At 40.3% G+C, this 24,438-nt stretch overlaps 1 protein-coding gene across 13 annotated transcripts in view; it reads right to left on the bottom strand.

Annotated features, from left to right (window-relative positions):
- The window catches only part of MCTP2 (multiple C2 and transmembrane domain containing 2), a 347,996-nt gene that overhangs the window by 117,463 nt on the left and 206,095 nt on the right, over nucleotides 1-24,438 (bottom strand). For 12 of the 13 annotated variants that reach the window (XM_032342144.1, XM_032342142.1, XM_032342141.1 and 9 more), the window contains 3 exons: nucleotides 22,976-23,011; nucleotides 12,552-12,716; nucleotides 10,156-10,286 (listed from right to left, as the gene is read on the bottom strand). In XM_032342144.1, coding sequence (XP_032198035.1) covers nucleotides 10,156-10,286; nucleotides 12,552-12,716; nucleotides 22,976-23,011 — 332 coding nt within the window. Of the gene's footprint in view, nucleotides 1-10,155; nucleotides 10,287-12,551; nucleotides 14,053-22,975; nucleotides 23,012-24,438 lie in introns of those variants that run through there. The other variant, XM_032342149.1, reaches the window with a different exon arrangement.

Raw genomic sequence — 24,438 nt, 5'->3', positions numbered from 1 at the left:
TGTTTTCCTAATAGGCACGGTTCCACAGGGCTTCCCCAGGTGCACTGATGTGGACAAATGGAGCGTGAAGTGCACGTGACAGATCCCATTCCAGCAACACGGCCAGGGAAAGGCTTCACCCATCTGCTGTAAACGGCGTGTTTTCCGTCTCTCAACAGCCAATGTTCTGGGGATGCCGAAAACCTCAAACACATTTATATATGGAAACAAACACCAAAAAGGAGGGCTGAGGTGCTAAGCCATTTATTTGTTTCAACACTGAAAACTCTGGGTTTGCCTGGACCACACCTGCTTTGTGTACGCACAGGTGGGTGGAAAAGGTAGGGTCGAGTCGGGGGAGGGAGGTGGGCAGTGGTGGTTCCCAGCAGTAAGACGCGTGTGTGCATGTGCCCATGTGGAACTCCTATTTTCTCCCCATAGTTATTGAAAGAGATGAATAATCAAGACTTTAGAAAGGAAGCACCTTCTCTCCCGATGTGGGAAAAGGATGGATTCTTACCCTAAACCTTCAGCGGATTCTGTATGTTTGCAGATCATTAAAAATAGGTAATCTTACCTAACATAGAAAGCAATGGCCATTTTGAGTCACGTGATACCTAATGAGTTCCAGTTTCACACATTCAAAAACCTTGCAATCCCTTCGCAATTAAAGAAAAAAAATCTGTAATACTAAAATTCTATACCACTTTTTACTACAGAATAAAAAAAATGTATTTTAATACTGATATGTACCTATAAAATTAAATACGTGTGGGTATTGATTTTATTACCAAAAGTGATTCCAGTTAGAAGAGGTAGCAATTAGAGCTTTACCATGTAATAAATTCATCAAGAATTTCTACCAGAGACACATCCACCAAAAAACAAAACAAAACAAAACAAAACAAAACTCTTTAAATAATCCTCTGTGTCTTGAATCAAAACATTTGTGTGTGTGTATAGCAATAAAGACCCTTTTAAAGTTTGCTACCATGAAAATAGGGGTTACTAAATATTTTTATTTCATAAGCATGTATGTAAGTGAGGAATTAATTTTGCTTATAAAGAAAGAAATGTCATGTGCTTTAAGCCATTTCTACAAAACTAAATACCCATAAATTCTTAACCAATAGAACAGTAGCACATCTGCTTTGGAACACTTTGCTAAGCATTATTTTACATTGTTACATACACTTTGATTGAACAAAGCTCTTCACAGAAAGATAAATGATGCAACTTTGTAAGAATTTTTTTTCTGGTGGTCACACTCATTAGTCCAAATTAGCAATAACCTATTTATGGCACAATCATGTCAATGTCATTAGGAGGAGGCAATTTATTTTCATCCTTCGACAACCACGTCTCTGTTGTAGTGGTGGTTTCGCTTGTTTTTTTTTGAATAGCCAGAAGTGACTGGGAGGCAAGAGACAAATAATGTTTGGGAATTAAAAAGGATGCCTACAGTAAGTTTTTCTTGGATGAATCAAAATGAACCTTGCGTTAATTCTAAAAAGTCATCTAAAAAGGCTGTGAGCAGTATTAGCATTTTTAGCATAACTATGCACTCTCCCAGTGCCTGTGTGAAGGCAGAACTCCTAGGAAGAGAGCAGCTTCCTATTTCCAACAAAAGTTGAATCACAGACCAGACAAAATGCAAAGTAACCCCTGGGTTTGGTCTTAGAAATTACACATTTCCACAAACTTGTTTGTCATGTCTCTCCCCTGTGAAACTTTTGCATCGCTCCCATTTCTAAAGTCTATGTGGATGGACAGGAAAAGAGCCCTGCCTGTTTGAGATAAAACAATCCCCACAAACAACAGACTGGGGATTTCTGCACAAGCTTACTGGGTTCTACATGATCAGTTAACTGAAGAGTGGATTCAGTCAAATATTTTTACTTCCATAGTGACTTGAAAGAACAAATTAAACTGGTAGATAGACTGCCATCATGTCAATCATAATTAAACACTGATCCTTTTGCACATGGGTTATGACCCAGCCTCCTAGGGTACCTGCTCCATTATGCGAATTGGTATCTTAAGAACTAAGGACTGATTTACAGCTACCCCCTGCCTAGGGTGAACAACTAGCTGCCCTCTAAAGATGTTGTCTTTTGTTTTGTTTTGTTTTGTTTTGTTTTGATTTGGTTTGGTTTTTTTGTAGGATCCATATGGAATGTAGGACTTGAATTTACAACTGTGAGATTAATGGTCACAGGCTCTACTGACTAAGCCAGCCAGGTGCCCCAACTAGGGATGCCTTTCTATAAACTTTCTACAACTGAATTACCTTCTGCCTCTGTTCTACCCATCTGGCATCTGCATTTACAACCACATTCTTGAAGAAAGGAAGAAAGCTGGAAGAAAGAAGAAATTAATTCCCTACAAGAATCTCCTCTAGGCCTCCCATGTTACTCTATTTCAACCTCGGTCCACATTGTTCCAGCTCATCCTCATGTCTCAAGGAGAACCAGAAGCTCTGGAGGTTAGCCAGAGGCTGGAAGAATTATTTATATTAACTCTAAGCGAGGAAGAGGTACTGCATTATCAGCAAGAGCAGAAGGGAAAAAAATTTAAGAGGATTTGTCTCATGCAAACTGGTGCAGCCACTGTGGAAAACAGTGTAGCGTTTCCTCAGAAAGTTAAAAATTGAACTCCCTTATGATCTAGCAATTGCATCACCGAGTATTTACCCAAAGAATACAAGAACGCTAATTCTGAAGGGATACACGCACCCCTGTGTTTATAGCAGCATTGTTTACAATAGCCAAGATAGGGAAGCAGCCCAAGCATCCATCGACTGATGAACAGAAAAAGATGATGTGGTGTATACATGCAATGGAATATTACTCAGCCAGAAAGAAATGCAATCTTGTCACTTGCATGACAAGGATGTGGCTACACAGTATAAGGCTAAGTGACAGAAGTCAGTCAGTGAAAGACAAATATTGTATGACTTCACTCATATGTGGGATTTAAGAAACAAAACAACCAACCAAAGGAAAAAAAGAGAGAGAAATCAAGAAACAGATCTTAACTGTAGAGAATACACTGCTGGTTACCAGAGAGGAAGTGAATGGGGGGAGGGGAGAAACAGGAGATGGGCATGAGGGAAGGCACTTGTGACGAACATTGGATGACCTATGAAAGGGTTGAAGGACCATATTGTACACCTAACACGACTATAACACTGTATATCAACTCACTGGAATTAAAATAAAAACTTAAGAAAATAAAAAAAAATTAAAAATACAAAAGATGGGTCTTTCCGAATTTCTGATGTCAGCACCATAATACCCACCGAACCTCCTGAAGAAAGGTAAGTATTGCGTGAACAAAACATCTTCTATTTATTTTTTTTGAGGTTCAAGTAAAGATAAGTACTCTAAAGTCTAAAATCTTTTTTTTTTTTTTTTTAAAGATTTTATCCACCTACTTGACAGAGAGAGATCACAAGTAGGCATAGAGGCAGGCAGAGAGAGAGAGAGGAGGAAGCAGGCTCCCCGCCGAGCAGAGAGCCCGATGCGGGACTCGATCCTAGGACCCTGAGATCATGACCTGAGCCGAAGGCAGCGGCTTAACCCACTGAGCCACCCAGGCGCCCTAAAGTCTAAAATCTTTAAGACAAAAGAGATAATCTGAAATTCATCCATCGAAGACATTTTTAGACAGAAATTTGGAAAGGAGAATTTAGGTTGTTTCTACCATTTTCTAAAGGGTGTCAGATTCCACCCTGAGAAAATACCAAATGAGTTAGTTGGTCTCCTAATTCTCTCTTGGTGCTACTGAACCACTACAGAATCTGTTGCATCCTCTAAATTTCATCCCAAACTCTACACAAATGGCAACCTTTTAGAAGCATTTATGAAAGCTGAGCTTACTAGTGTATATGCGAATTTTCATTGAAAAATAAACTCATTTTTCGGGTATATGGTCTAAATGGCTCTCATAATTAATTTTTCAATTATCACATCAATTAATAAATAAATAATAGGCACTTAAACTATTTTTTCTACGAAGGGTCATAAAGCAAATACTTAAAGTTGATGGGCCATGCGGTCTCTGTTGAAACTACTCAAGTCCCCTTGTAGCATGAAATAGGACATGTAAACAAATGAACAAGGCTGCTATCCAATAAAACTTTATTCAAAAATAGGCAGCCAACTGGACTTGGCCCATGGGCCCTAGTTGTCTAACCCCTGATCTGTAGACATCTTCATAATTTAGTCATCGTAAATTACATCCATGCTAGTATCTTAAAAATTTAAAAGGTTGGTTGCTGACAACACAAACACATTGACAAAGGCATCAGGGAAACTGACCTAAAACATAATTTTGAAAGCCTAACTTTTTAAATTCTTTTTTATTTAAGAAATCCCTACACCCCACATGGGATGTGAACTCATGACATCAAGATCAAGAGCCACATACTCTTCCAACTGAGCCAGCCAGTCGCCCCTAAAGCATAACTTTTAACTCACCATAATTCTAGAAACTCTGGCCAACATATCCAATGATGGACTGAATAAAAACCGATAAAGCAATAAAACTTATAAACCTGCTCTTCTTTCTTTGGGGAACCATGTGGAAAACACACAATGTTCACACACATGTGATTAATGAGCCTTACCAAATTCGGTCTGTTTCTGTGGCTTCATGTGTGACTTCACACACAACAGAAGTGGCTATGTTTGGACAGTCATTCAGAAGGTGCTACATGCTGGCTCTTAAATCACCAGGAAATTCTCTTTCCAAAATCTGATCTTAATATATTCGGTCTACAAGAGCCCCACTACTGTAACATCCTTTATACCATGGAAACAAAATAGCAGGGCCCCCCTGTATTGGGGTCTAGAGAGGAGCCAGCATTGTTTCTTTGCAGGAGATGGAATTGGATGGCTTTGTGACCTCACTCCTGCTGTGCTCTTGGGTCTCATCTCACAACACCGCCCGCCCTTCTCATTCCTTGCCAGCTTCTCAGAATGCCTTCTCGCTCCTGTCTTGAACTTTGCCCGTGGTGTTCCATCTTTCCGAAAGTTCTTCCTCCAATATCCTTGCAGGCTAACCCATCCATCTCTACAGGCTTCAGATTAGACCTCTGAGCTTCCAGGAAGCTGCTCTCTCCCGCCTTCGCCCCCAAGCTGCTGCCTGCCTCCACATAGCAGCCCCAAACTTCTTAGTGTCTGAGGACAGCGTCCATCCACTACCATTTTCCACGGAATCCCAGCGACTGTTACAGGCTATCCTGTACAGGACGTGTTCTCTATTTCTTGAACAGAGTGAACAAACAAGTGAGTAAAGGGCAGTGACATAATGAAGTTCAAAGTCAAGAACTCCAAATGACAGAGGCAAATGTTTTTTGTCAACCAACTAAATACTGTGTACTCTCTAATTCTTCCCCTACATAGGAAAGGCATGGAAATAAATAAATAAATGTGTGTATATATATATATATATATATATATATAGGCATTCCAGATTGAAAAGTCCACAGTTCTCTTTACCTGAAGAAGACAAGGACTTACTATTTTTTCCCCTAGCCTACAGGCAGTGAATGTGCTGATTTAGCATTGTTTCTGACCTCCTGTTCTTGTCTTTCTCCATTAATCCTGCTGCATTTTAATGTTTTAATTCAACACGTAATTTTGCCGTATCAGTCACCCAAACCTGCTCAAGTTTCCCTTGCCATGATAGCTTTTAACCTCTTATTCATTACCATAATTCCCTGTTTTGTATTACAGACTGGCCAGCTTTTAACTTAAATGCAAGGGGCAGAAAAGAGTGCTGTAGTTTGAAAAGCTGTAAATCTCAGAGGCGAAGGAAGGGGGTGAACACGAAGAACACGGTGAACGTGTCAAGCCAGGCTGTAAAAACAGATCGACGGCATGTGGTGTAATTTGTCCAGAGAAATCTCCCTGCCCCACTTCTCCACCACATCAGAGCCGCTAAGAAACTTGGAGGATGTCAGAGCCATTTTCCAAGGCACCATGTGGGACTGAAGGTTGACTCTGAGGCAGTCCAGTTAAAACGGACTCGAACTTTCTCCTTCTTGACTTTTCACAACTAAAGCCTAGAATATTCTGTAACAAGTTAATCTCTAAAATCACCTTGAAATGCAAAATAGGCTTTAAGAAAACAATATAATTGTTTTGAAGTGGCCCAGGTTTACAATGGGATAATCTGTATTTAGACTCTTGCCCCTTTGTTTAAAAGTTTTACTCTCTGAACCACAGATGGACTTTAATTTTTTAATGTTTTAATTAAAACATTTTAAATTAAATATTTTAAAAAGTTGTGGGTTTTTTTTTTTTTTTTTAGTAATTTTTTTGTTTTGATTTGGTTTTGTTCATGAATAAATATTAGAGTTCGTAGGCACTATGGTCCCAGGGGACACTGGATCTGGGGACCCACGTTGACATCCTAGGGAATACCTTGTGGGCTCAGTGGAAGACTGAAGGGGAACCATGACAAGGTTTCAGAAAGCTCCACGTGACTCAGGAGAGCCCGGAGAAGGCTGGCCAATAGGGAGGCCCATGTCTGAACCATCACCAAGCGAGCCCCCCACTAGTGTTAATGCTGCTGCTCAAGCCTTCAGTCAAAAAATGTCCTTTGCAACATGTCCTTGAAGATACTCACTGCCAACTTCTGCAAAAAATTTTTTTAAATGTCTATACTGTTTTGGAAAAAAAATAGATACTATACACACACACACACACACACACACATATATACTGAATTTTACTAGCCATATTTTTTTTTCTTGAATTGCATAATTTTAGTTGCAGTTGTTGTGGGGCTCTCTAGTTGTCATACAGAAAAAATCTCAAAATTAATAGTAATAATAATATCTAATTATATATATACTATATATAATTATATATATACTATAATAATAGTAATGATAATAATACTAAAATAGTAATAATAATAATAGTATAATAATAATAATAGTAATAATAATATAATAGTAATAACATTTAAGTGCTGAAAAGAGACCAAGGTACTGCAGAGACACTGTTGCTGACCGGATCCCACTGCCTGGAAAGAAAGCCCAACCTCACAAGCAAATTCACTGCCTGGGGTCACATAGCTAACAAACTCTGAATCTGCAACTCCAAGCTGGTGCTCCTTTTGCTCACATCAAGCTGTCTGCAAAGGGAAGCTTCACTGATGAGAATTTCCTCAGAGAGGCCATGGAGGGCTTTAAATGACTAGCTTCAAGGTGTTCTCCAAAAACAAAATATGCAATGTGTCTTAAGAGACAGTTATGACTCCTTCACACTGTCAAAGAGTTTCCTTGTGCAAGAAGGTATTTCCTAACCACGGGGAGAGAAAATAACCAAGCCTTAAAATTAAAACAACAAAGACAATGAAATGAGAAGAAAACAAGTGAGAAGAGTGGGAAGGAACCGTAGGTAACAGGTCTGTGATAGCGTACGGTGATGCTACACCATCTTTACGATTCTGTATGTTAAGATAGGTCTCATCCCACTGAAGGTAATGCTGGGTTTAGCCAGCTCCCAAGAGATGCTTTTTTTATCTTTTGTACCTCAGGAGAGGAAAAAGGAAGAGGATACCAAAAAGATCCTTTAAAATCCATGAAGAGGAAGCACATCATGACCCCTAAGACAGGTACATGTCTAAGTTACAAACAGGAAATAACTAAAATAAATGAACAACTCCCATGACAACACAGGGGACAAAAGGGGCATCTTAAATTATTTTCTGTGGCTGTGAAAACACTGAATGCTCATCTGGAAAAGCATTTCCTATGAAGGAAACGGGACAGCACAGTGATGTGTGAAACGAGAAGGGCACATTCTCTGCACCTCCTAAAATAACACATTGGCCATTCATCACTGGAAGCCCAAATCCCCACCCCTCAGATAACGCTTTGGGACACAGAGTTCTCTGCATTCGCGCCTTTACGCAACTCATCCTTGGCTGCGTGGGCTGGCGTAAGGTTTCTGATCCCCCTGAAATGGGTGTTGGCAGGGCGCTGGTATGTCACAGCGGTGACAGGTGTCAGAGGTCTCGGGAAATGTCTGAAGTATCTCAGTTACCCTGTGTAGGCACAGGAAGGAGAGATGAGACCTAAAGTCATCTGCCAGGCATATCTGCAAGGGGATGAGGGGACAACCTCCTGCGGGATCTGGAGGGTGTCACATGGCCCCGTCTGCTATCCCAAAGCACCAACCTGGCCCAAAAGGGTTGTTGATGATGAAGCAATGACGGTCAGCTGCAGGATAAGCACAGCACTGGGGACGAGAGGGCTACACAAAGCGATACAACCAGGGCTGTGCCCCATGGAGGCTGAAGAGCCAAGGTCTTAACTGGTAACGTGCTGTTCCCAAGGGGGTGTATGGATATGTGTGATGGAATGCAGATGTGTCGTGTGTATGTTTTCCACACACTAACTGGGGAAAGGAACAGGTATCAGCTGGGTAAGAGCCAGATTTACTAGACATCCTGCAACACGCCAGACAGTCCCATGGAACATGGGCCTCCATTGAGAAACATGGCAGGAATGTTCCATGGGTACCAAACTCTCAACCCAGCTATCTCAGGAGAGCTGCTGGCAAGGGATGATGGGTGAAGATGACAAGAAGAGCTGACAGTCTGTGTGCCAGATGCTGTGCTCAGTATTTATGCTCAGAAAAAGCAGTGCACGAGGGACTGGTGGGTTAGCTGGGTCTCACCCCCATTTCTGCCAGTAAGTTCCCTGCTGATGGAAAAACATTCACTGCTCAGGCCTCTGCATTCCCTCATCAGTGAATGGATGAGGTTCTGTTGGAGGAGTCATTTTCCATCTTTAGCTTTAGGCAATAAGACTGTCCTCAATTAGAATCCCAATTTAGAAGAGAGGTAAAAGTTGAGATTCTCTGGCCTCAGGATAGAGGTTTTAGCAGGACCTACCCCCCCCCATTCTATAAGGGGTGAGCCCCAGGCATCTCTCTGAACGCAGGGTTCCAGAAACCTTGGTTTAGAAAAGATGACAAACATCTGTTGAGAGCCCTTTGAATGCTTATATCCTAGATTTAAGATTTGGGTACAAATCATATGTACACAGGATGAAAAAAGGCAGTGACGTGATGGAAAGAAATTGGTCTTGGAAAACACAGAATCCTAGCCTTGGCACTCACTGCTCTGAAGTCCATGCATGGCCAAGTCATTTGTAAGCCTCTTGCACTCTTACTCCCTCTTCCACAGAACAGGAATAATGCTGCTAATCTGCAGGGCTCCTTGAAAGATCAGAGATGATCTTTCCACCTGCATTTCCATGGTACTTCCCAAGGGCCAGCCATGGTGTGGGCGCAATCTCACTGAATCGTACTGCTATGAAAAGGATGCTATAACATTCAAGATACTGCTCGTTATGCATAGGTGAGCCCCTCAGTTAAGCGGGGAAGGTGCAGAGGAAAGAAAGAAAGTAGATCTCGCCTCAACAGACTTCATTATGGCTTGCCCCAAAACTCACCAAGGACACTGAAAATTTCCCCCATCGTTTTGAGACAACTAGCTTCACTTCTTGTTAAATTATATGGTACTTTACTAAGTAGCAAAATCAAAATTGTAGGGTACACTGGAAATTTACACAGCTGATTACTAAACAATGCAGGAGTCACAGGTGCCGATGCCCAGGACACAGTCCAAAACCTGCCAGTAACTTTTCACTCCCCCCAAAGTCAACTGCTAAACAGCCCCCTGTTGATCAAAAGCCTTATTGATAATATAAACAATTAACACATATTTTGTAGGTTATCTGCATCCTCACAATAAAGTTAGCGAGGGAAAAGAAAATGTTACTTTGTAAAAAATCATAAGGAAGAGAAAATATATTTACAGTATTTATTGGGGAAAAAGAAAATTGTGTGCAAGTGGACCCAGGCATAAACAATTCCCAAAGAGCCTGAGAAGGCACAATAACTTTTTTTTAGAGAATTCCTCACACATACTATTTTCTTCTGTTTTAATTGATATGAAATGACACTGACCAGTTAAAACAAAACAAGATTTTTTCCCCAGGTTAGGGTCCAGCTTCCTTATGGCTGCTGGGGTGGGGATGTCAGGTTTTACTCTAAGGCCATACAGATCACAACTTTCTCTCTGAGCAGCCCCATGCGGACACAAGCTCCACACACGTCTCCCCCGAGTTAGAAAGCAGAGCCGACTCACGTGCCCAGACGCTCCTCGTGCTTTCTGCTGTCTTTTCCCCACACTTCAATGTCCAAAATGCCCATCCTGTCAGAGAAGTAGTGAAAGTCAAACTGTTCCCGCCACTGCGGATTTGCACTCTTACACAGTGTCTAGAAAACATGCAGTTATAATATTTATTTTCTTAAAATGCCATTCATCACGACAGAAGCTACATACATTCATTTCATGTCTACCCGGCAGGAGATGGGGTCGGTGTGCCCCTCCCTCAGAAAGTTAAACTTTCCGTTTTGGAACGAAACGTTGAGGTTTCAGGAATTGGCAAACCATCGCTCCCCGTTTAGCTCACTTCAAGTATTTATCGAGCCCGTTAGCAAGAGTGACCCCACCAGAATTACCCCACAAGGAACCATAAATTACAGAGATATTATAGACATATTAAACATATCTCAATAGACAGTTACAGTAGTTCTCTCACAAAACATACTCCTCATTGGTTAATCGAATGCAAGTAAGTAACAATTTTATTAGCACATCCATTCAGTGCTGGCGTAAGAAGTCCATAATTTAGGAGGCTGAGGTGTTCATTGTATTGGTCTGATGCATTGCGTGAGAAACCTGTCCCTGGGCCATTGCTGCCTGGTTTTAAATCTGAGTTTACTGAGTCCAGACACTTGAGCGAGAGAAAGACAAAGAAGCCCCAGGATGGCCACACCAAAAAAGTTAACAGCCTGGTCTGAAAACTACACAAGGGTTTCTGTATTCTCCCGGTGACTGTGAACTGCTTATGGGTTTGATACCTTGGCAGCATTTTTTTTAAAATTTTATTATTATTATTATTATTTTTTTTTTTTGCTTTTGTTTCACTGACCCACAGACTGAATTTGTTAATAAAACGGAGCAAGAATGCTGGGCACGGATTATCAGAAGAACTGAGTCAACTGTTAATCCAAGCACCACACTGTTTCTGCAAGGGAAAACGGGGCCAACTCAGACGTCGGCTGTAGCCAACCTCATGTAAGATCTTTTAAGCTCTTTCTCACATTGAGCTTAATATATCAGATCACAGAATTTAGAAACCACAGGAAAAAAAAATATTTGACCACAAATTAAATGTGATATTCCCCAAGGGGGTACTGGAGCAAATACTGGACTCGTTCTGCACTTCACCTTAGTCCAAAGGGCTAAGTGTACTTAGAGATGAATAATTTTTCTGTAAATCCTTAGCCTGACCCTGGCTGGCTAAAGGAATCTTAGTGGAGAGATGTGTTCACTCTGGATACATTCACTGTCAGGTACAGCCTGAAACTACCTGATTAAAATAATCATCTGCCTCATTCTGCTGTAACTCACCCAGAATTTTTTTTAACATTTCTCAAAACTGATGCTCTAGTGTGAGCTTCAATTCTTTACTCTTTGTGGCGGAGTAAGTGATGTTTAATGTTTGATTTTGCACTGAAGAGCATGCAGCAGAAACAATCTTTTGCTCTCCAAATCATTTCCCAACTACATCTGTCTGCATGTGTTATGTTCTCTACACTGGAAAGCCCAAATTATAAATATCCTGGGGTCTATTTTCAAAATCTTCCACCAGTGCTTTTTTTTTTTTTTGCTTGTTTGTTTTTGATTTTTGGTTTTTCAGGTTTTTATTTTTTTTTTTTTCCTATGTGGCTTTGGGCAAGTGACTTAACTTTCTGGTACCCTCGTTCCCCCAACCCATAAAAACCTAGGAAATATTCCTGTCTGACAGTTATGCAAAACAAATTCATTACCATGGTTTGGAGACTACGGTTTTTGAAATAAAAACCACACCAAATTACTAAGATTAAAAATTAAGTGGAATTTGTTTCAGGAGAGTAAGATGATTGAGTTCTAAAGGCAGCTAAAAATACCATTACTTTTGTTCAAAACAAATCACTAATACTTCAGTTTAAAAAAAAAGATACAGTAACCAGCATCAAATATCCATTTTGGTGTTAATACTAACAAGTAAGAGAAAGCAAAGAGTATATGATTTTAAAAATATTTTTCATTATCTCAAGTGTTTTCACCCAAATATATTTCATGATTTTATTTTTGTAGGATTTTGAAAATATTTAGTTATCCCTTTCCTGCAATCTTTGAAACGTTTGCTTATTTTCAAAATGAAAATAAATCATGCAACCAAATCTGTTATTTAATAAATTTTCTCTAACTCCAGTTACTATATTAAAATAAATTATGCTAAGCAACCCAATAGGTATATTAACTGACTACAGCTCTATAATTCTTCTGTTGTCTGGAATGCTCCTAATTAAGTTACGAGGGCTAAAACTAAATTTCTCCTCTTCTTGTGAAATTCAAAGTGAAAAACATTTTTTTTTCAGTTCCTTTATTATGAAAGGTCTTGTACTTCTTAAGCAATTGACAGAACTTACCTTACTTTTATACCTCTGATCTCCCAGTTTTAACTGGACAAACATCTCTGTCATGCTTCCTCCTGCGACATCCTTCCCTTCCAACAACGTTATACTTATAATCCCATTCCAGAGTTGGTTCTTTCTCAGGGACTCTGAGAGCCGCAGGTTACGTATCAAAGAGGACTAAAGCAGAGAAGGAAGATGACATATAAACTTGCTGATAATTCTTGAGTGTGACTTTGGTGATCACAGGAATTCCAGCTTTCAGTATGGGATTAGGAATAGCACTCCCTGACTGGTCAAAGTGTTACGAGTCTTCATTGATTTTGCAAACCTGCAAGCACCGTTATGTGATTTCCTTCTCGAGCCCTGGACTTGTAACAATACAGTGAAGGATGATTGGGAGCAACACTGGGCTTGGCGCTGGCCTCTACTCCCACCCAGATGTGCTCCTGGGTAGGAATCAGGGCCTTCTGCTACTTTAATTGTAGGAAGGGAGGGAAAGCATTCTGGGAAACAGAGAAGAGAAGAGCAAGGCACTGCTTGCAAGGAAACAAAATTCCTGTGGGTACTTAGAAATAATGGTTTTGAATTTATCCTTCACACTTGAATCTGTCCACACTTCCCCGTATTCCTTAGGCTACTACTAAAAAGCCCGGCACCACCGTGAGATTCACAACTCCTGATCCTGCTGCAATCAGCTAACCAGGCAAATGAGCTCTGCAGATCTGCAGGGAGGGGTAGGACGTAGAAAACACTTAGCACAGTGCCTGGGATCCAGTAGAGATTCAGTAACTGTTAACTTATTTTTTTCCTTTTCTAAATTATATGACTCATGCACATTCACATACCCCTTAAACAATATAGAAAAAAGCAAACATCGCCTATTTTTAAATTATAAAGAGGACAAGCACACTTTGTTTATTTTTAATTTCCATTATGTAAATTTTCAAACATACACAAAGGCAGAGAGAATGGTATATAAATCTCTACGTACTTATTCATCTGATTCAACATTTTTGCCAATCTGATTTCATGTATCCCTTCCCTCATTCTCTCTGGCTGAAATATTTGAAAGCAAAAATCCGTATTTGTTTTTCCATCAGCACTACGCCATGATCACACTCCACAAAAGTAACCATAATTCCCTTACTGTCGTGCAATACCCAGCACCCATGCACACGTCCCTGAAGGTCTCAACCATGTCTTTTTTACGGTGAGTTTGCCAGAATGAGGATCCCCGCACGCTTATTTGGCGGAGTTCATTTATGTTTGCCGCTTGATACGTGAAATGGTACGAGCACAGACCGCTTTATTTGAAGGAGAAATAAATGGACTGAAGAATGTAAATGGCATCAAGTGTCACAGGAAAGCAATGGATTTCTAACACTATATATGCATTCCCTGTCATCTGCTCAATATATCTTCGAGATCATTCAGACACCAATTTGCTTGGACACCAGTTAGTCACAATTTATCACAACAAATGGTATGTCAGTATCATATTAATTATATCCCAGCTTACCTCATCCAACACATGTCACTCCACCACTTTTTAAAAATGATACAGCAGGGCCACCCCAACCATTTGGCGGGTCCTTTTGTGACTACCTTTAAACAAAACACATTCAAGGAAATCTACACTCTCAAACTTCACAACTGTGTTGCTTTTCTCTTAAGATGCAGGCACAGGCACACACGTGCGCGTGCACACACACACACACACACACACACACACACACACATAACACACACGAGTTTTGGAGGTGCTGAGACAGAACCGGGATTTTCAAAAGGAAAAAAAAAAAAAAAACCCCTGTCCTTGGGAGAACATGGACGATCTTTTCTTAACTTCTGTTTCCAGTTCGGTTGTACATAGAATATATTCACTAACAAATCTTTATGAAATAATTAAAGTTAAGCAATTTTACGGTTACTAAAAAGACAGCATATAAATAGACACATATGTGAACAGATAAGCATATACGTTTGTAACTCTGAATGTGGCCATATACAGCTGGATATGTTGAATATATTTTATACCTTATTAAGTACCTGAGCTGAAAATCTCTATCTTTAAAAGGAATATGAGGTTTTGATTCGTATATTCTGCTACAATTCTCTTTTTAAAATTTTTTTTCTTCTGAAAGTTTGACTTGCCAACCAAGAAGCTAAACCATGACCTGTCCCATGGCCATGCTTCAAAGCTCCGACAGATATATTCCTCCCTAAACACTGCAACTATTTCAAAATCCTTTTTATAAAGAAGGGAGTAATGTCCACATGGGATCAAAGGGCATCCTACAGTCTGGCAACTGCCTAAGAAAAATGGCACTGCTTCCATGAAATATGCCCTAAAATAATTTTGTGGCTCGGTATGTCCTAATTTCAAATTGGATGTTTATCTTGGAAAGGCTTCTATCTAACTTGTCCATAAAACAGCCCCACTTAGCTCTATGAGCTCTGTGAAAATGGAATCCAAAGCTGGTTATTAAGGGGGCCGAGAGATAGGTTCCATATGGCAGAACAGCATGGGAGGGCAAGGCAAAGGCCTACATCAGGCGCAACTTGGCTGGAGCTCCTGATCTATCCACGGACACTCGTTGCATTACACCATAACATCTGGATTATTGCTTGTAATGTCCCTGGGAAATATCCACTTTCCATCAAAGCCTTTATCTATCTCAGTCGGACTTTGAACATTTTAGTATTTAACGCAGTCATGTTTGATGTGACGGACTTGGTCTTTGCCGTCCAAGATTTTTTTTCCCCCTCTTACTAAAGGCAGGGTAGGAAAAGTGAACTATTTATTGCAGAGTTCCCAGAGAGAAAAAGAACTCAAGGACTTTATCCTCCTTATACTACCCTCGACCTTTCTGCAAAAGCCACTACAAGGTTATGTCCAAATGAAGTTTTGTCTACGAGCAATGTATTTGGGGGGTGGGGGTGTTTTAAAGAAGTGTCTTAATTACTTTAACATGTATTTGTCTTCAGCCTTGAGACAAGCGATGAGCCTTAAGCAAGGAGCCGTTGGGGTAAGGGCGGGCATGGTAAGAGCCCATCCTCTGTGTGCTCTGATGCAGACCTGGGCTCCCCAAGTCTTTTGTGCTCTTCAAACAATCCCTGTCTCCCCACAATAAATCCACTCCCCTGCACTCACTCAGCTAACTCCATAGTTCAGGTTTTCACGTCTGTGCCTGAGCCTATAAGTGAAATTTGTCATCTTAATGCAGCCTGGAATGTGAAAGGAGAGAAGGAAATGACCCATCAAAGGAGAAGCCCACCCCACCTGCGCTGAAACAGACACCAGGAGATAGAGCAAAGTTTCTGGGTCCTGACCCTAATTTCTCAGCCGACATAAAGGATAAAATATAGTACATCAGGGTTTTGTTATTTTTCTCCTTCCTCCCTAAGGATCGGAACACTTCACTGTTTCTATGTTGCTTCATTCATAGGCGCTCGCTCTTCCTCAGCCCCCACCCCAGCAAACCCACACCCTTCCTCTGAACAGAAATCGTGACTTCCACCCAAAACTCACACTTTCGTTATGACCAGTGAATACGGGTACAATATTTAACTTAGTGACATCCTGACTTTCACGGGGCACCTGGATGGTTCAGTTGGTTAAGAGTCCAACTCTCGGCGCAGGTCATGGTCTGATCTCTGGGTTGTGGGATGAAGTCCCACGTGAGGTTCCACGCTCAGCAGGGAGCCATTTGTCTGCTTGAGATTCTCTCTCTCCCTCTCCCGCTGCCTCTCCTCCCCTCACGTACCCTCTCTCTCTTTCTCTCTCAAATAAATATATCTTAAAAAAAAAAAGAAAGAAAGAAAGAAACACGGACTTTCAGAAAAATGAAAAGCTTCAGGCACAATTTACTTCTGAGTCACAACAATCCCAGGGACAAGGAAGGGTTAAAAAAAGGGAGCAAAGGTGAAGGGAAGCGCTGCGGAGAAACGTCACAAGTTTGTGATCTGGGCACAGGCTCTGAAAACAGTGAACGACTATCATTCCTGGGATATATAAAACTGATTATGTCTTGGCCACATGCATTTCTGGAGGATTTCGGCCAAGTGGTGTACTGGGGAGATGGTGATGTGGATCCCAGCCTCTTGGCAGGACTGCAGAAGAAAGCCCAGAAATGACAGGCATGTCAGCAAGGTACATCCTCTCCGTTGTGGGCCAGGAAGGATGGCAGAAGGGTTAGGAGTAAAAAAAACATCTTGAAAGGAGTAGCATGCGGTCTAGCATCCAACCAGGAACTGGGGCCACAGCCTGTAGTCACCAAAAACAATGTGACCGTGGTCTATGCCAAAGTCTGGAACAGACCACGCCGACCAACACCACAGGACGGGTATCCAAAGCACCCCCTTGGGTGGGACAAAATACCAACCAAATTTTAAAAGATAGGAACAAAAAAGAGGGGCAGCGGGAAAATATGTGTACAACATCCTCCTAGGAAGGCATACCTAACTAGGTGCCGAATACCGTGGGGGTTCTTTTTCTATGATCTCAGTTACGAAAGTATAAAAATAGGTGTCCTAACGCCACTAATGTGTCCTATTTTGAGTCTCATTAGTTCCTTTTCCTAAGTCATTGTGAGAAAAGAGGCGTCCGTGGAAACAAATGCATGGAAAAAAAATTAACTAACTTTGTAAGCTAAGTGAACAATAAAACAAGATTCAACTCGGTTGGCATTGCTTAGAGAAGCTAAGGGAGAACATTCAGTCTGTAAGAGGTTTCCCTGAAATAGCCCTTCCAAGCTTTTTTTTTTTCCCCACATGTAAAACAACTGCTCATTGTCAACAGCTTTTATAACATGACATGAGAAGATCCATACATTTGTGCAACAGGCTCCCAAAGAAGCTCCTCTTGGCAGCTTCCTACATCAGCCGAAGAGGATCCTGTAGGCATAAATTCTCTTAGAACCACACAAAAAAATCTCTGCGTCAGGACATAAAGAAAGCCTTTTAAATTTCCCACAAGGACATGGACATGGACCATGAGATTTATACTTGTACATGAGAACTAGATTATAGACCCAAGGATAATGAATAACTCGCAGGTTGTACAGATGCATCAGCTAGAAAAGCCTTCCATGAAATTTAACATTTTTTTCATTGTGGGGGGAAAAAAAAAACCTACCATTGCTCAGTTTTTGCACTCCAAAATAAAAAAATAAAGATTTTGAAAAAATATGATACACTCTATAAATACCCACTTCTCAGGGATTAGGACCAGGAAAATGCTACTCACACATTTCCTACCCTTAAAAACGAATATGAAAAAAAGAAAGAAAAAGAAAAAGAAAAGAAGGCCACCTGATAGGGTGAACAAGATTTTCTTGTTCACCCTAACCCCTGGGAAGTTCAACGTTAAATACTATGCACATATGTAGTAACATGAAGTTTGCAGTATTTCTGGATTCCCCTCTGTGTTCCCCATTTCTATGTGTCTCCTTCAGGTACAGTACTTCAAGGGCATCCCTATCCAGGACCTGCCATACCTCCCTCTACAGCAAAGCAAGCAAGGCGTTCACTCTTAGGCTTCTGCAATGGGCAGGGCTGGCCCCTGAGTATCTTTGGGCGTTTTGCATGCCAGGAACTGCACTCACTTCACACTAATTCCAGCCCTACCTAAGACTTGGCAGCTTTGTCTTGTGGCTGTAGCTTTTTCTCCTCCTCTTCCTAACACCCCACGTCACACCCAAATCCACCCCAGTGGTTCTCAAACTTGAACGTGCTTCAGAATCGTCTGCAAGGCTTGCTGGAAGATTGTGGGGTCCATCCGTAGAGTCTCTGATTCAAGAGGTCCGCAATGTTGGGAGGGTGAAGTGGGCCACAAATTCACATTTCTAACAATATCTAGGGGATGCTGGTGCTGCTGGTCCTAGGGGCTCTACTTTGAAAACCCAATTGGTTGAAGATTGATAATAAATGCTTTGGAAGCCCTGGGGATGGGCCACATTATTTTATATGGTCGTATCTAAATTTACTTCTTCCTCCCTCTCATTTGGGAAGATTCACTGCAGTCCTTCTCTGTCCCCAGCATTCAGCCCACCTGCAAGGCTGGTATACAGTCTAACCACGGCCTCTGAATACCCCTACCTCCCTACAGTCTTGTCTCCTGCTGACTCAGCAATCACACGGCCAAGTCCATGTCATCTTTGAATCCTCAGGACAGCATTCCAGCCATCCTAGTGTGTGTGCAGTGACAGGGTTTGGGCCGAAGTTGACTCTTATGTCACTAAGAGGAGACATTTGGTGAGAAGCTTAGGGAGGCAGCAGCTCTGTTTCTCTGGTCCGGATCACACATGTGATTAGAGAGAGCTAACAGATTCACAGCCTTACCTGAGCATGACTGAGGTCCCCAGAAATGAGGACAGGCCCTAGAGGTCTTTCTACCCAGAGAGATAGTTATATGGATTTATAGACTGCCTTTCAGAAGTCCTAGATGTCAGACAGAAACAGAGGGACAGATGGACCAAAGGAATAAAACAGAAGGAAAACAGAGAGGGTATGACCTAAATTCATGAAGAATCCTTATCCTGGGACTCATGAATCTTACAAAATAATGGCAATTTTAAAAGTATCCCAAAAATCCAGGGTGCCTGGGTGGCTCAGTGAGTTAAGGCCTGTGCCTTTGGCTCGGGTCATGATCCCAGGGTCCTGGGATCAAGCCCCAAATTGGGCTCTCAGCTCAGCAGGGAGCCTGCTTCTCTTCCTCTCTGTCTCTGCCTGCCTCTCGGCCTACTTGTGATCTCTGTCTGTCAAAAAAATAAATAAAATATAATAAAATATTTAAATATAATAAGAATTTTTTTTAAAAAAAGTATCCCAAAGAGCCAATAACAAAGCCCCTTTAGGTTGCACCAGAATCCAAAGGGAAAAGAGAACCACAACGGATACTGAAAATAGAGGGGATATAATGCAGACACCTGCTTTCCCAGGTATAGGACACCTGGGAGACCAAACAGACATGGCTAAGAAAACCTAAGTAGGCAACAGAAGGAAGCTCTCCCCAACACTCTGGGGCTGGAAAGGTGGGAGGACAAATTTTCCCTGCCAATGTCTAGAGAATAAATATTCAGGCTTCAGGCTGTTAAGTCTCTGCCCCAACTACAGCACTCCACTGCTGCCAAATAGAGACAATGCTTACACGGATGGGTACAGCTCTATTGCAACATGACTTGCAAACGCAGACCTAGGGCTGGATTTGTGCCCTTAGGCCGAGGTTCTGCAAGCCCTGGGTAGTGAGGCAGGAAAAGTCAATACTAGGGTCAGGCTCACCTGGTAGAAGCTGAAACCATGGCAGGTCTAAGAGAAAAAGCAAAATACGGTCTATGTCCAGACACCACATGAAACAGAGGGAAAAACAGAAACACCCTGGAAATTCTCCTACTTGGTAGTATCTTAACAATTCTCTCATGGTGTAAAGTCAGCTGGAGGCCACCTGACAGGTGAACCTAGAAAACATATCCTGTGGTTATCAGCCTCTGTAATAACAGAGAAGAACAAAGCTACAAGAATATGAAGCTGAACAGCCCAAAGACGGGCACCACTAGTGAACTAATTTCATACATAAAAGTGGTGTAGGTCAGGTCTCTTACTTCGGATTACTGGTATACCAAGTATAAACCAATAGTCAAAAGATGGGTTATGTAAAAAAATCAAGATTTATTGCAGAGCAAATGCATGTACAGTAAAGGAAATTCTAGGAAAGGGGAATTGTGGTTGGCCACAGGACCAGCAAAGGCCCAAAGAAAGCACAGGGAGAGGGTGTGGGTGTGGGTGTGGGTGCATGTGCATGGATTTCTGAATACAGTCAGTGATTTCTCAGTTCCATCTTTTATCATTATGGGTTTTTTTTTCCTCCATTAAACTATCTGATATTATAGAGGAGTCACTGTTGTTAATTTTCTATGTGTCACGTGTGTTAGAGAGTAAGATTTGGAAACAGATCTCTTCACAGAAAAGATTATAAATATCTAAATATCTAAAATATCTATTTATCTAAATAAAATAAATATCTATTTAATAAAATAAATATCTACTTATCTAAATAAATATCTAAAAAGAGCTAGTTAAATGATTCAGGCCCCCGTTAAATCAGATTTTCAATTCTCATGTTAAACAGAGGTAAACAGAGGCTCTGGGTGAAACCAAAACCTACTTTGTTAAAGGCAATCTCTCCTATTTACTACATTATGGTTAAGGTCAATAGAGTAAGGAAACACTTTAGAAGAGAGGCTGCCATTCTGGGCCCCTTTGGATGGTGCAAAATTATAAACTTGTGGGGTTTAAGAGGGAATTACCTAAATAAAATTAAGCCATTAAAAGACTAAGATTGAGGTGAAAAAGTCAATGGCATTTTATAGAGAATACATTACTTAGGACTAGTAAAATTTTAGATACTCAAAGCATAGTAATCTCTATGTCAAATTTCTGTTGCCTCATTTTTAAATATAATATGGAAATCTTAAAAAAAAAAAAAAAAAAAAAAGAAGCTTACAGTTTAAAAAATACCAAGACAGGTTGATCGGGCTATTTTAACTACTTTTACAGAGGGTTAATCATCGTGCCTACAGATTTTCCATGGCAATCATTTTCATAAGTCAGATTAGAAGCTCCCTCACTTTCTCCACAAAACCTGCAAATTCTAAGTAGCAAAAAGTCAACTTAACAATTGACATTCTTCACCAACACATAAACCACATCCCTCATGTAAGATCATGAGTGGCATTCATTGAGCTCTACTCATCGAAAGTTTTATTAAACACAGGCCTCAGGTCTGGGCATTTATTAAATCTCAGCCCTGTGCACTGAAGTCAAAATTCTAGAAACGACCACGAGAGGGAAAACAACAACAACAACAAAAAAACCACAGCAGTTCAGTGGTAAGACACAAGTCTGCAATACAGATATAAATACTGCTCTCCAGGATCCTCTGTGTCTTTCGTATTTGTGTTATCTTTATCCAGGCCGTCAACATTTCTTCTCTCCCTCCTCATTCCTTTGGTCATTCTCCCATAACCTCTCCTGTCCTCCCTAGACTCCAATATTCCCCAAGCTCACAATTTTTCTTTCTAGCCTTTATGTTCTCCCACAAACTGCCAGAGCTCTTCCACAGGCCGGAGCTCCCTAACTAAAGATGGTTATTGATGTACAGTACCAGTGTTTTAGTGCAGCGGCAGAATCAATAAACGAGAAAATACTGCTTTGTCAGGCTTCTCCAAAGCATGCCGGGAAAGTTTACTGCTTCGGATGGTTACAGAAGCTCTTAATATGGAAGAGCAAGAGCCGGGCTCCCTTCTGTGGCAAGAAATGATGTTCTTCTACCCTCTAGTGACTATAAAGGAATAAGACAAAAGTTGGGAGGAATTTTTGAGACAGCTTCACATTATTATTTATTGTCTCTTAATTTTATTTCTTAAACAAACAAACAAACAAAAACAGAAAAAACACACACACGAGGGAAAAAAAGAGTCTTGTAAACTAAGTGAACTAGTTAACAAAACAACTTATCATGGTCATTTTTAGAGCGTATAAAATGCAAAGGATACACATTTTAGTAAGAGGTGGGCTTTGAGTCCTCTGGATTTTAAAAAAGGTTTGGAAAGTTTGTCTTTCTTCCCAAATGACTAGTGCTAGTCAGGGGACAATTCTGTCTCTTTCTGTCTTACACAGGCACACAGACATACACAAACACACACACACACACACACATCACAGTCACCTCCACATCTCCTTAAAAAGTAGCAGAGTAGCAACATTAAAGTTACAAATACTTTTTTGGTTTTGTTTATGTTCACATCACTGTTGACATGTAGTCACTAGGACTTACTGATTTAATAACCAGATAGATTAACAGTGTCTTCTTACCTTGTACACAGAGAGCTTTTACAAATTGGACAACAGTTTATGATTGCTTAAAAAGATACCAGCAATGTTAAAAAAAAAAAAAAAAATCACCGGTACTTCATGAAAAAATCTTTCAAGAAACTTTCAGCAAAGAAGGTAATAAACAGAAAAATAGGACTAATACAAGAGAGATTTATAAAATATACCACACATTCCTCTCGATGAATCTTTTCATTGCCCCTACAACACCAAAGCTAGTTTCCATCTAGTGGTATATAACTTCCTAAAGGACTAATTCTAACAGCACTATATTCCAAATAATCCAGGCTTAATGAAGTGTAACATTCTAACATGGTTGGTACATAAAAAATGTCACCACGAACACATGTCTAAATTCAAACATCTGGCTATGCCCTTTTTAAGTGAAATTTAAAAGGGAGGCTGTTTCCTTCTGATTAGTAGCAATAGTGAGAAGAAAAGAATTATGTTACTATGCATAAAGATTGGGTAATACCAGTCATGTGTATTGCCACAAAGATGAAATTTCCCCAAATGACGTAAAGAAAATAACCAAGTATATTTACCTTGCTTGCACTTAACCGCTTCCGACTTGACCAACGCTAGGGATTGAGTCCATCGAATGGTGGAAAATGGCAAAAGGAAAGAAAGAAATAAAATTGTTAATAACATAATTCATTAGTTAGATGGTGCACACTCTAGTCAAACAACGAACACCTGAGTTCTGAGGTTAAAGAGAAAACACATTTGAGCAAAAAAAAAAAAAAAAAAGAAAGAAAGAAAGAAACAGAAAAAATTACAATTTCTGTTGTTGTGTGACATTGTTTTCTCCTAGTATTCAATAATCAGAAGACAGGACATAATGACTACTGCTCAATCCTAGAAGTACCAGTTCTCAATATGAGAAGACTCTTCATTTTTAAAATGCTTTGAATTGCCTTAAAGATCCCTCATATCATGTCTAAAAGCAAATCTGCAAAGGCAGATTTCTCCTACTTGAAAAATTCAGATAGTATTCTAAAAATATTTAGTAAGTTCATGGACAATGTGCATGTTTAGGTTTCCATACTTTTAGAAACTTAAAAAAAAAATCACTCCATTTACCCCAATGATCAAATCTCAATATTCAAAATAATAGGGAAAAATAAATCTGAGCTGTTCCTGTACAATTAAGAAAAATAGGCTAAGAGAGCACCAAGGGAGGGTAGAATAAATTTTCTGAACAGCAAGTAACTTCACCACTGTTCTCTTTTGATCTCTCATTTGTCATGCTAAGGCTGCTGAATTTCGTCTACAATTAAAATTCTTTCCTAGCAAAATCCTCTCATTATCCCTGTCACCGTCCAGGACGGTGAAGCTCTACTCTGGCTGGTTAACCAGCTAACTGGATGTTCAAACTTGGATAAATTTGGGAGATTACAGCGCAATTATGAATCTAATCGAGCAGACCACATTTCCTATTATGCTTAAAGGAAAAAAAATACCTTTAGGCAAATGACCTTACCCACTTTGCCAATACGTCTTCCCAATCAATTAGAAACCAGAAAATAAATAGTCTTTGGGGGAAATCCACTTACATTCCAGTGACCAGCAACCACAAACACTGGTAGAAAAATGACCTGAACATACTCTTAATTAAAAACACCTCCCACTGAAAATAAATAAATTAATTAAATAAAATTAAAATTAAAAAAAAATAACCCCCCCCAACATTTACCATGTGCTGCAGAGCTGTAGATTACAATCTGGGTATTAAAGTCAGTTCTTTTTCTATTTTCCTAACATCATACTGACAAATAGTTATACCCAAACAATCACCAAAATTAATTACCATCCTAGAGGTACACATTTCTAGTTAGGGCTCTCTGCCATAGAATGCATTTGATTTTTTTTTTTTTTTAACAATCATAAAAGATACACAAAATGCAGAAAAAAATTAATAGAAATTAAATGCCTGTCTGCTTATTCCACTACTAAGAACTACCATATATTGACAGTCTACCCCATGCGAAACACTGTATTTGATCAT

Source organism: Mustela erminea, chromosome 5 (genome assembly GCF_009829155.1).
Source record: "Mustela erminea isolate mMusErm1 chromosome 5, mMusErm1.Pri, whole genome shotgun sequence".
Classification (NCBI taxonomy): Eukaryota; Metazoa; Chordata; class Mammalia; order Carnivora; family Mustelidae; genus Mustela; species Mustela erminea.
This window is presented reverse-complemented; position numbering and strand designations above follow the sequence as displayed.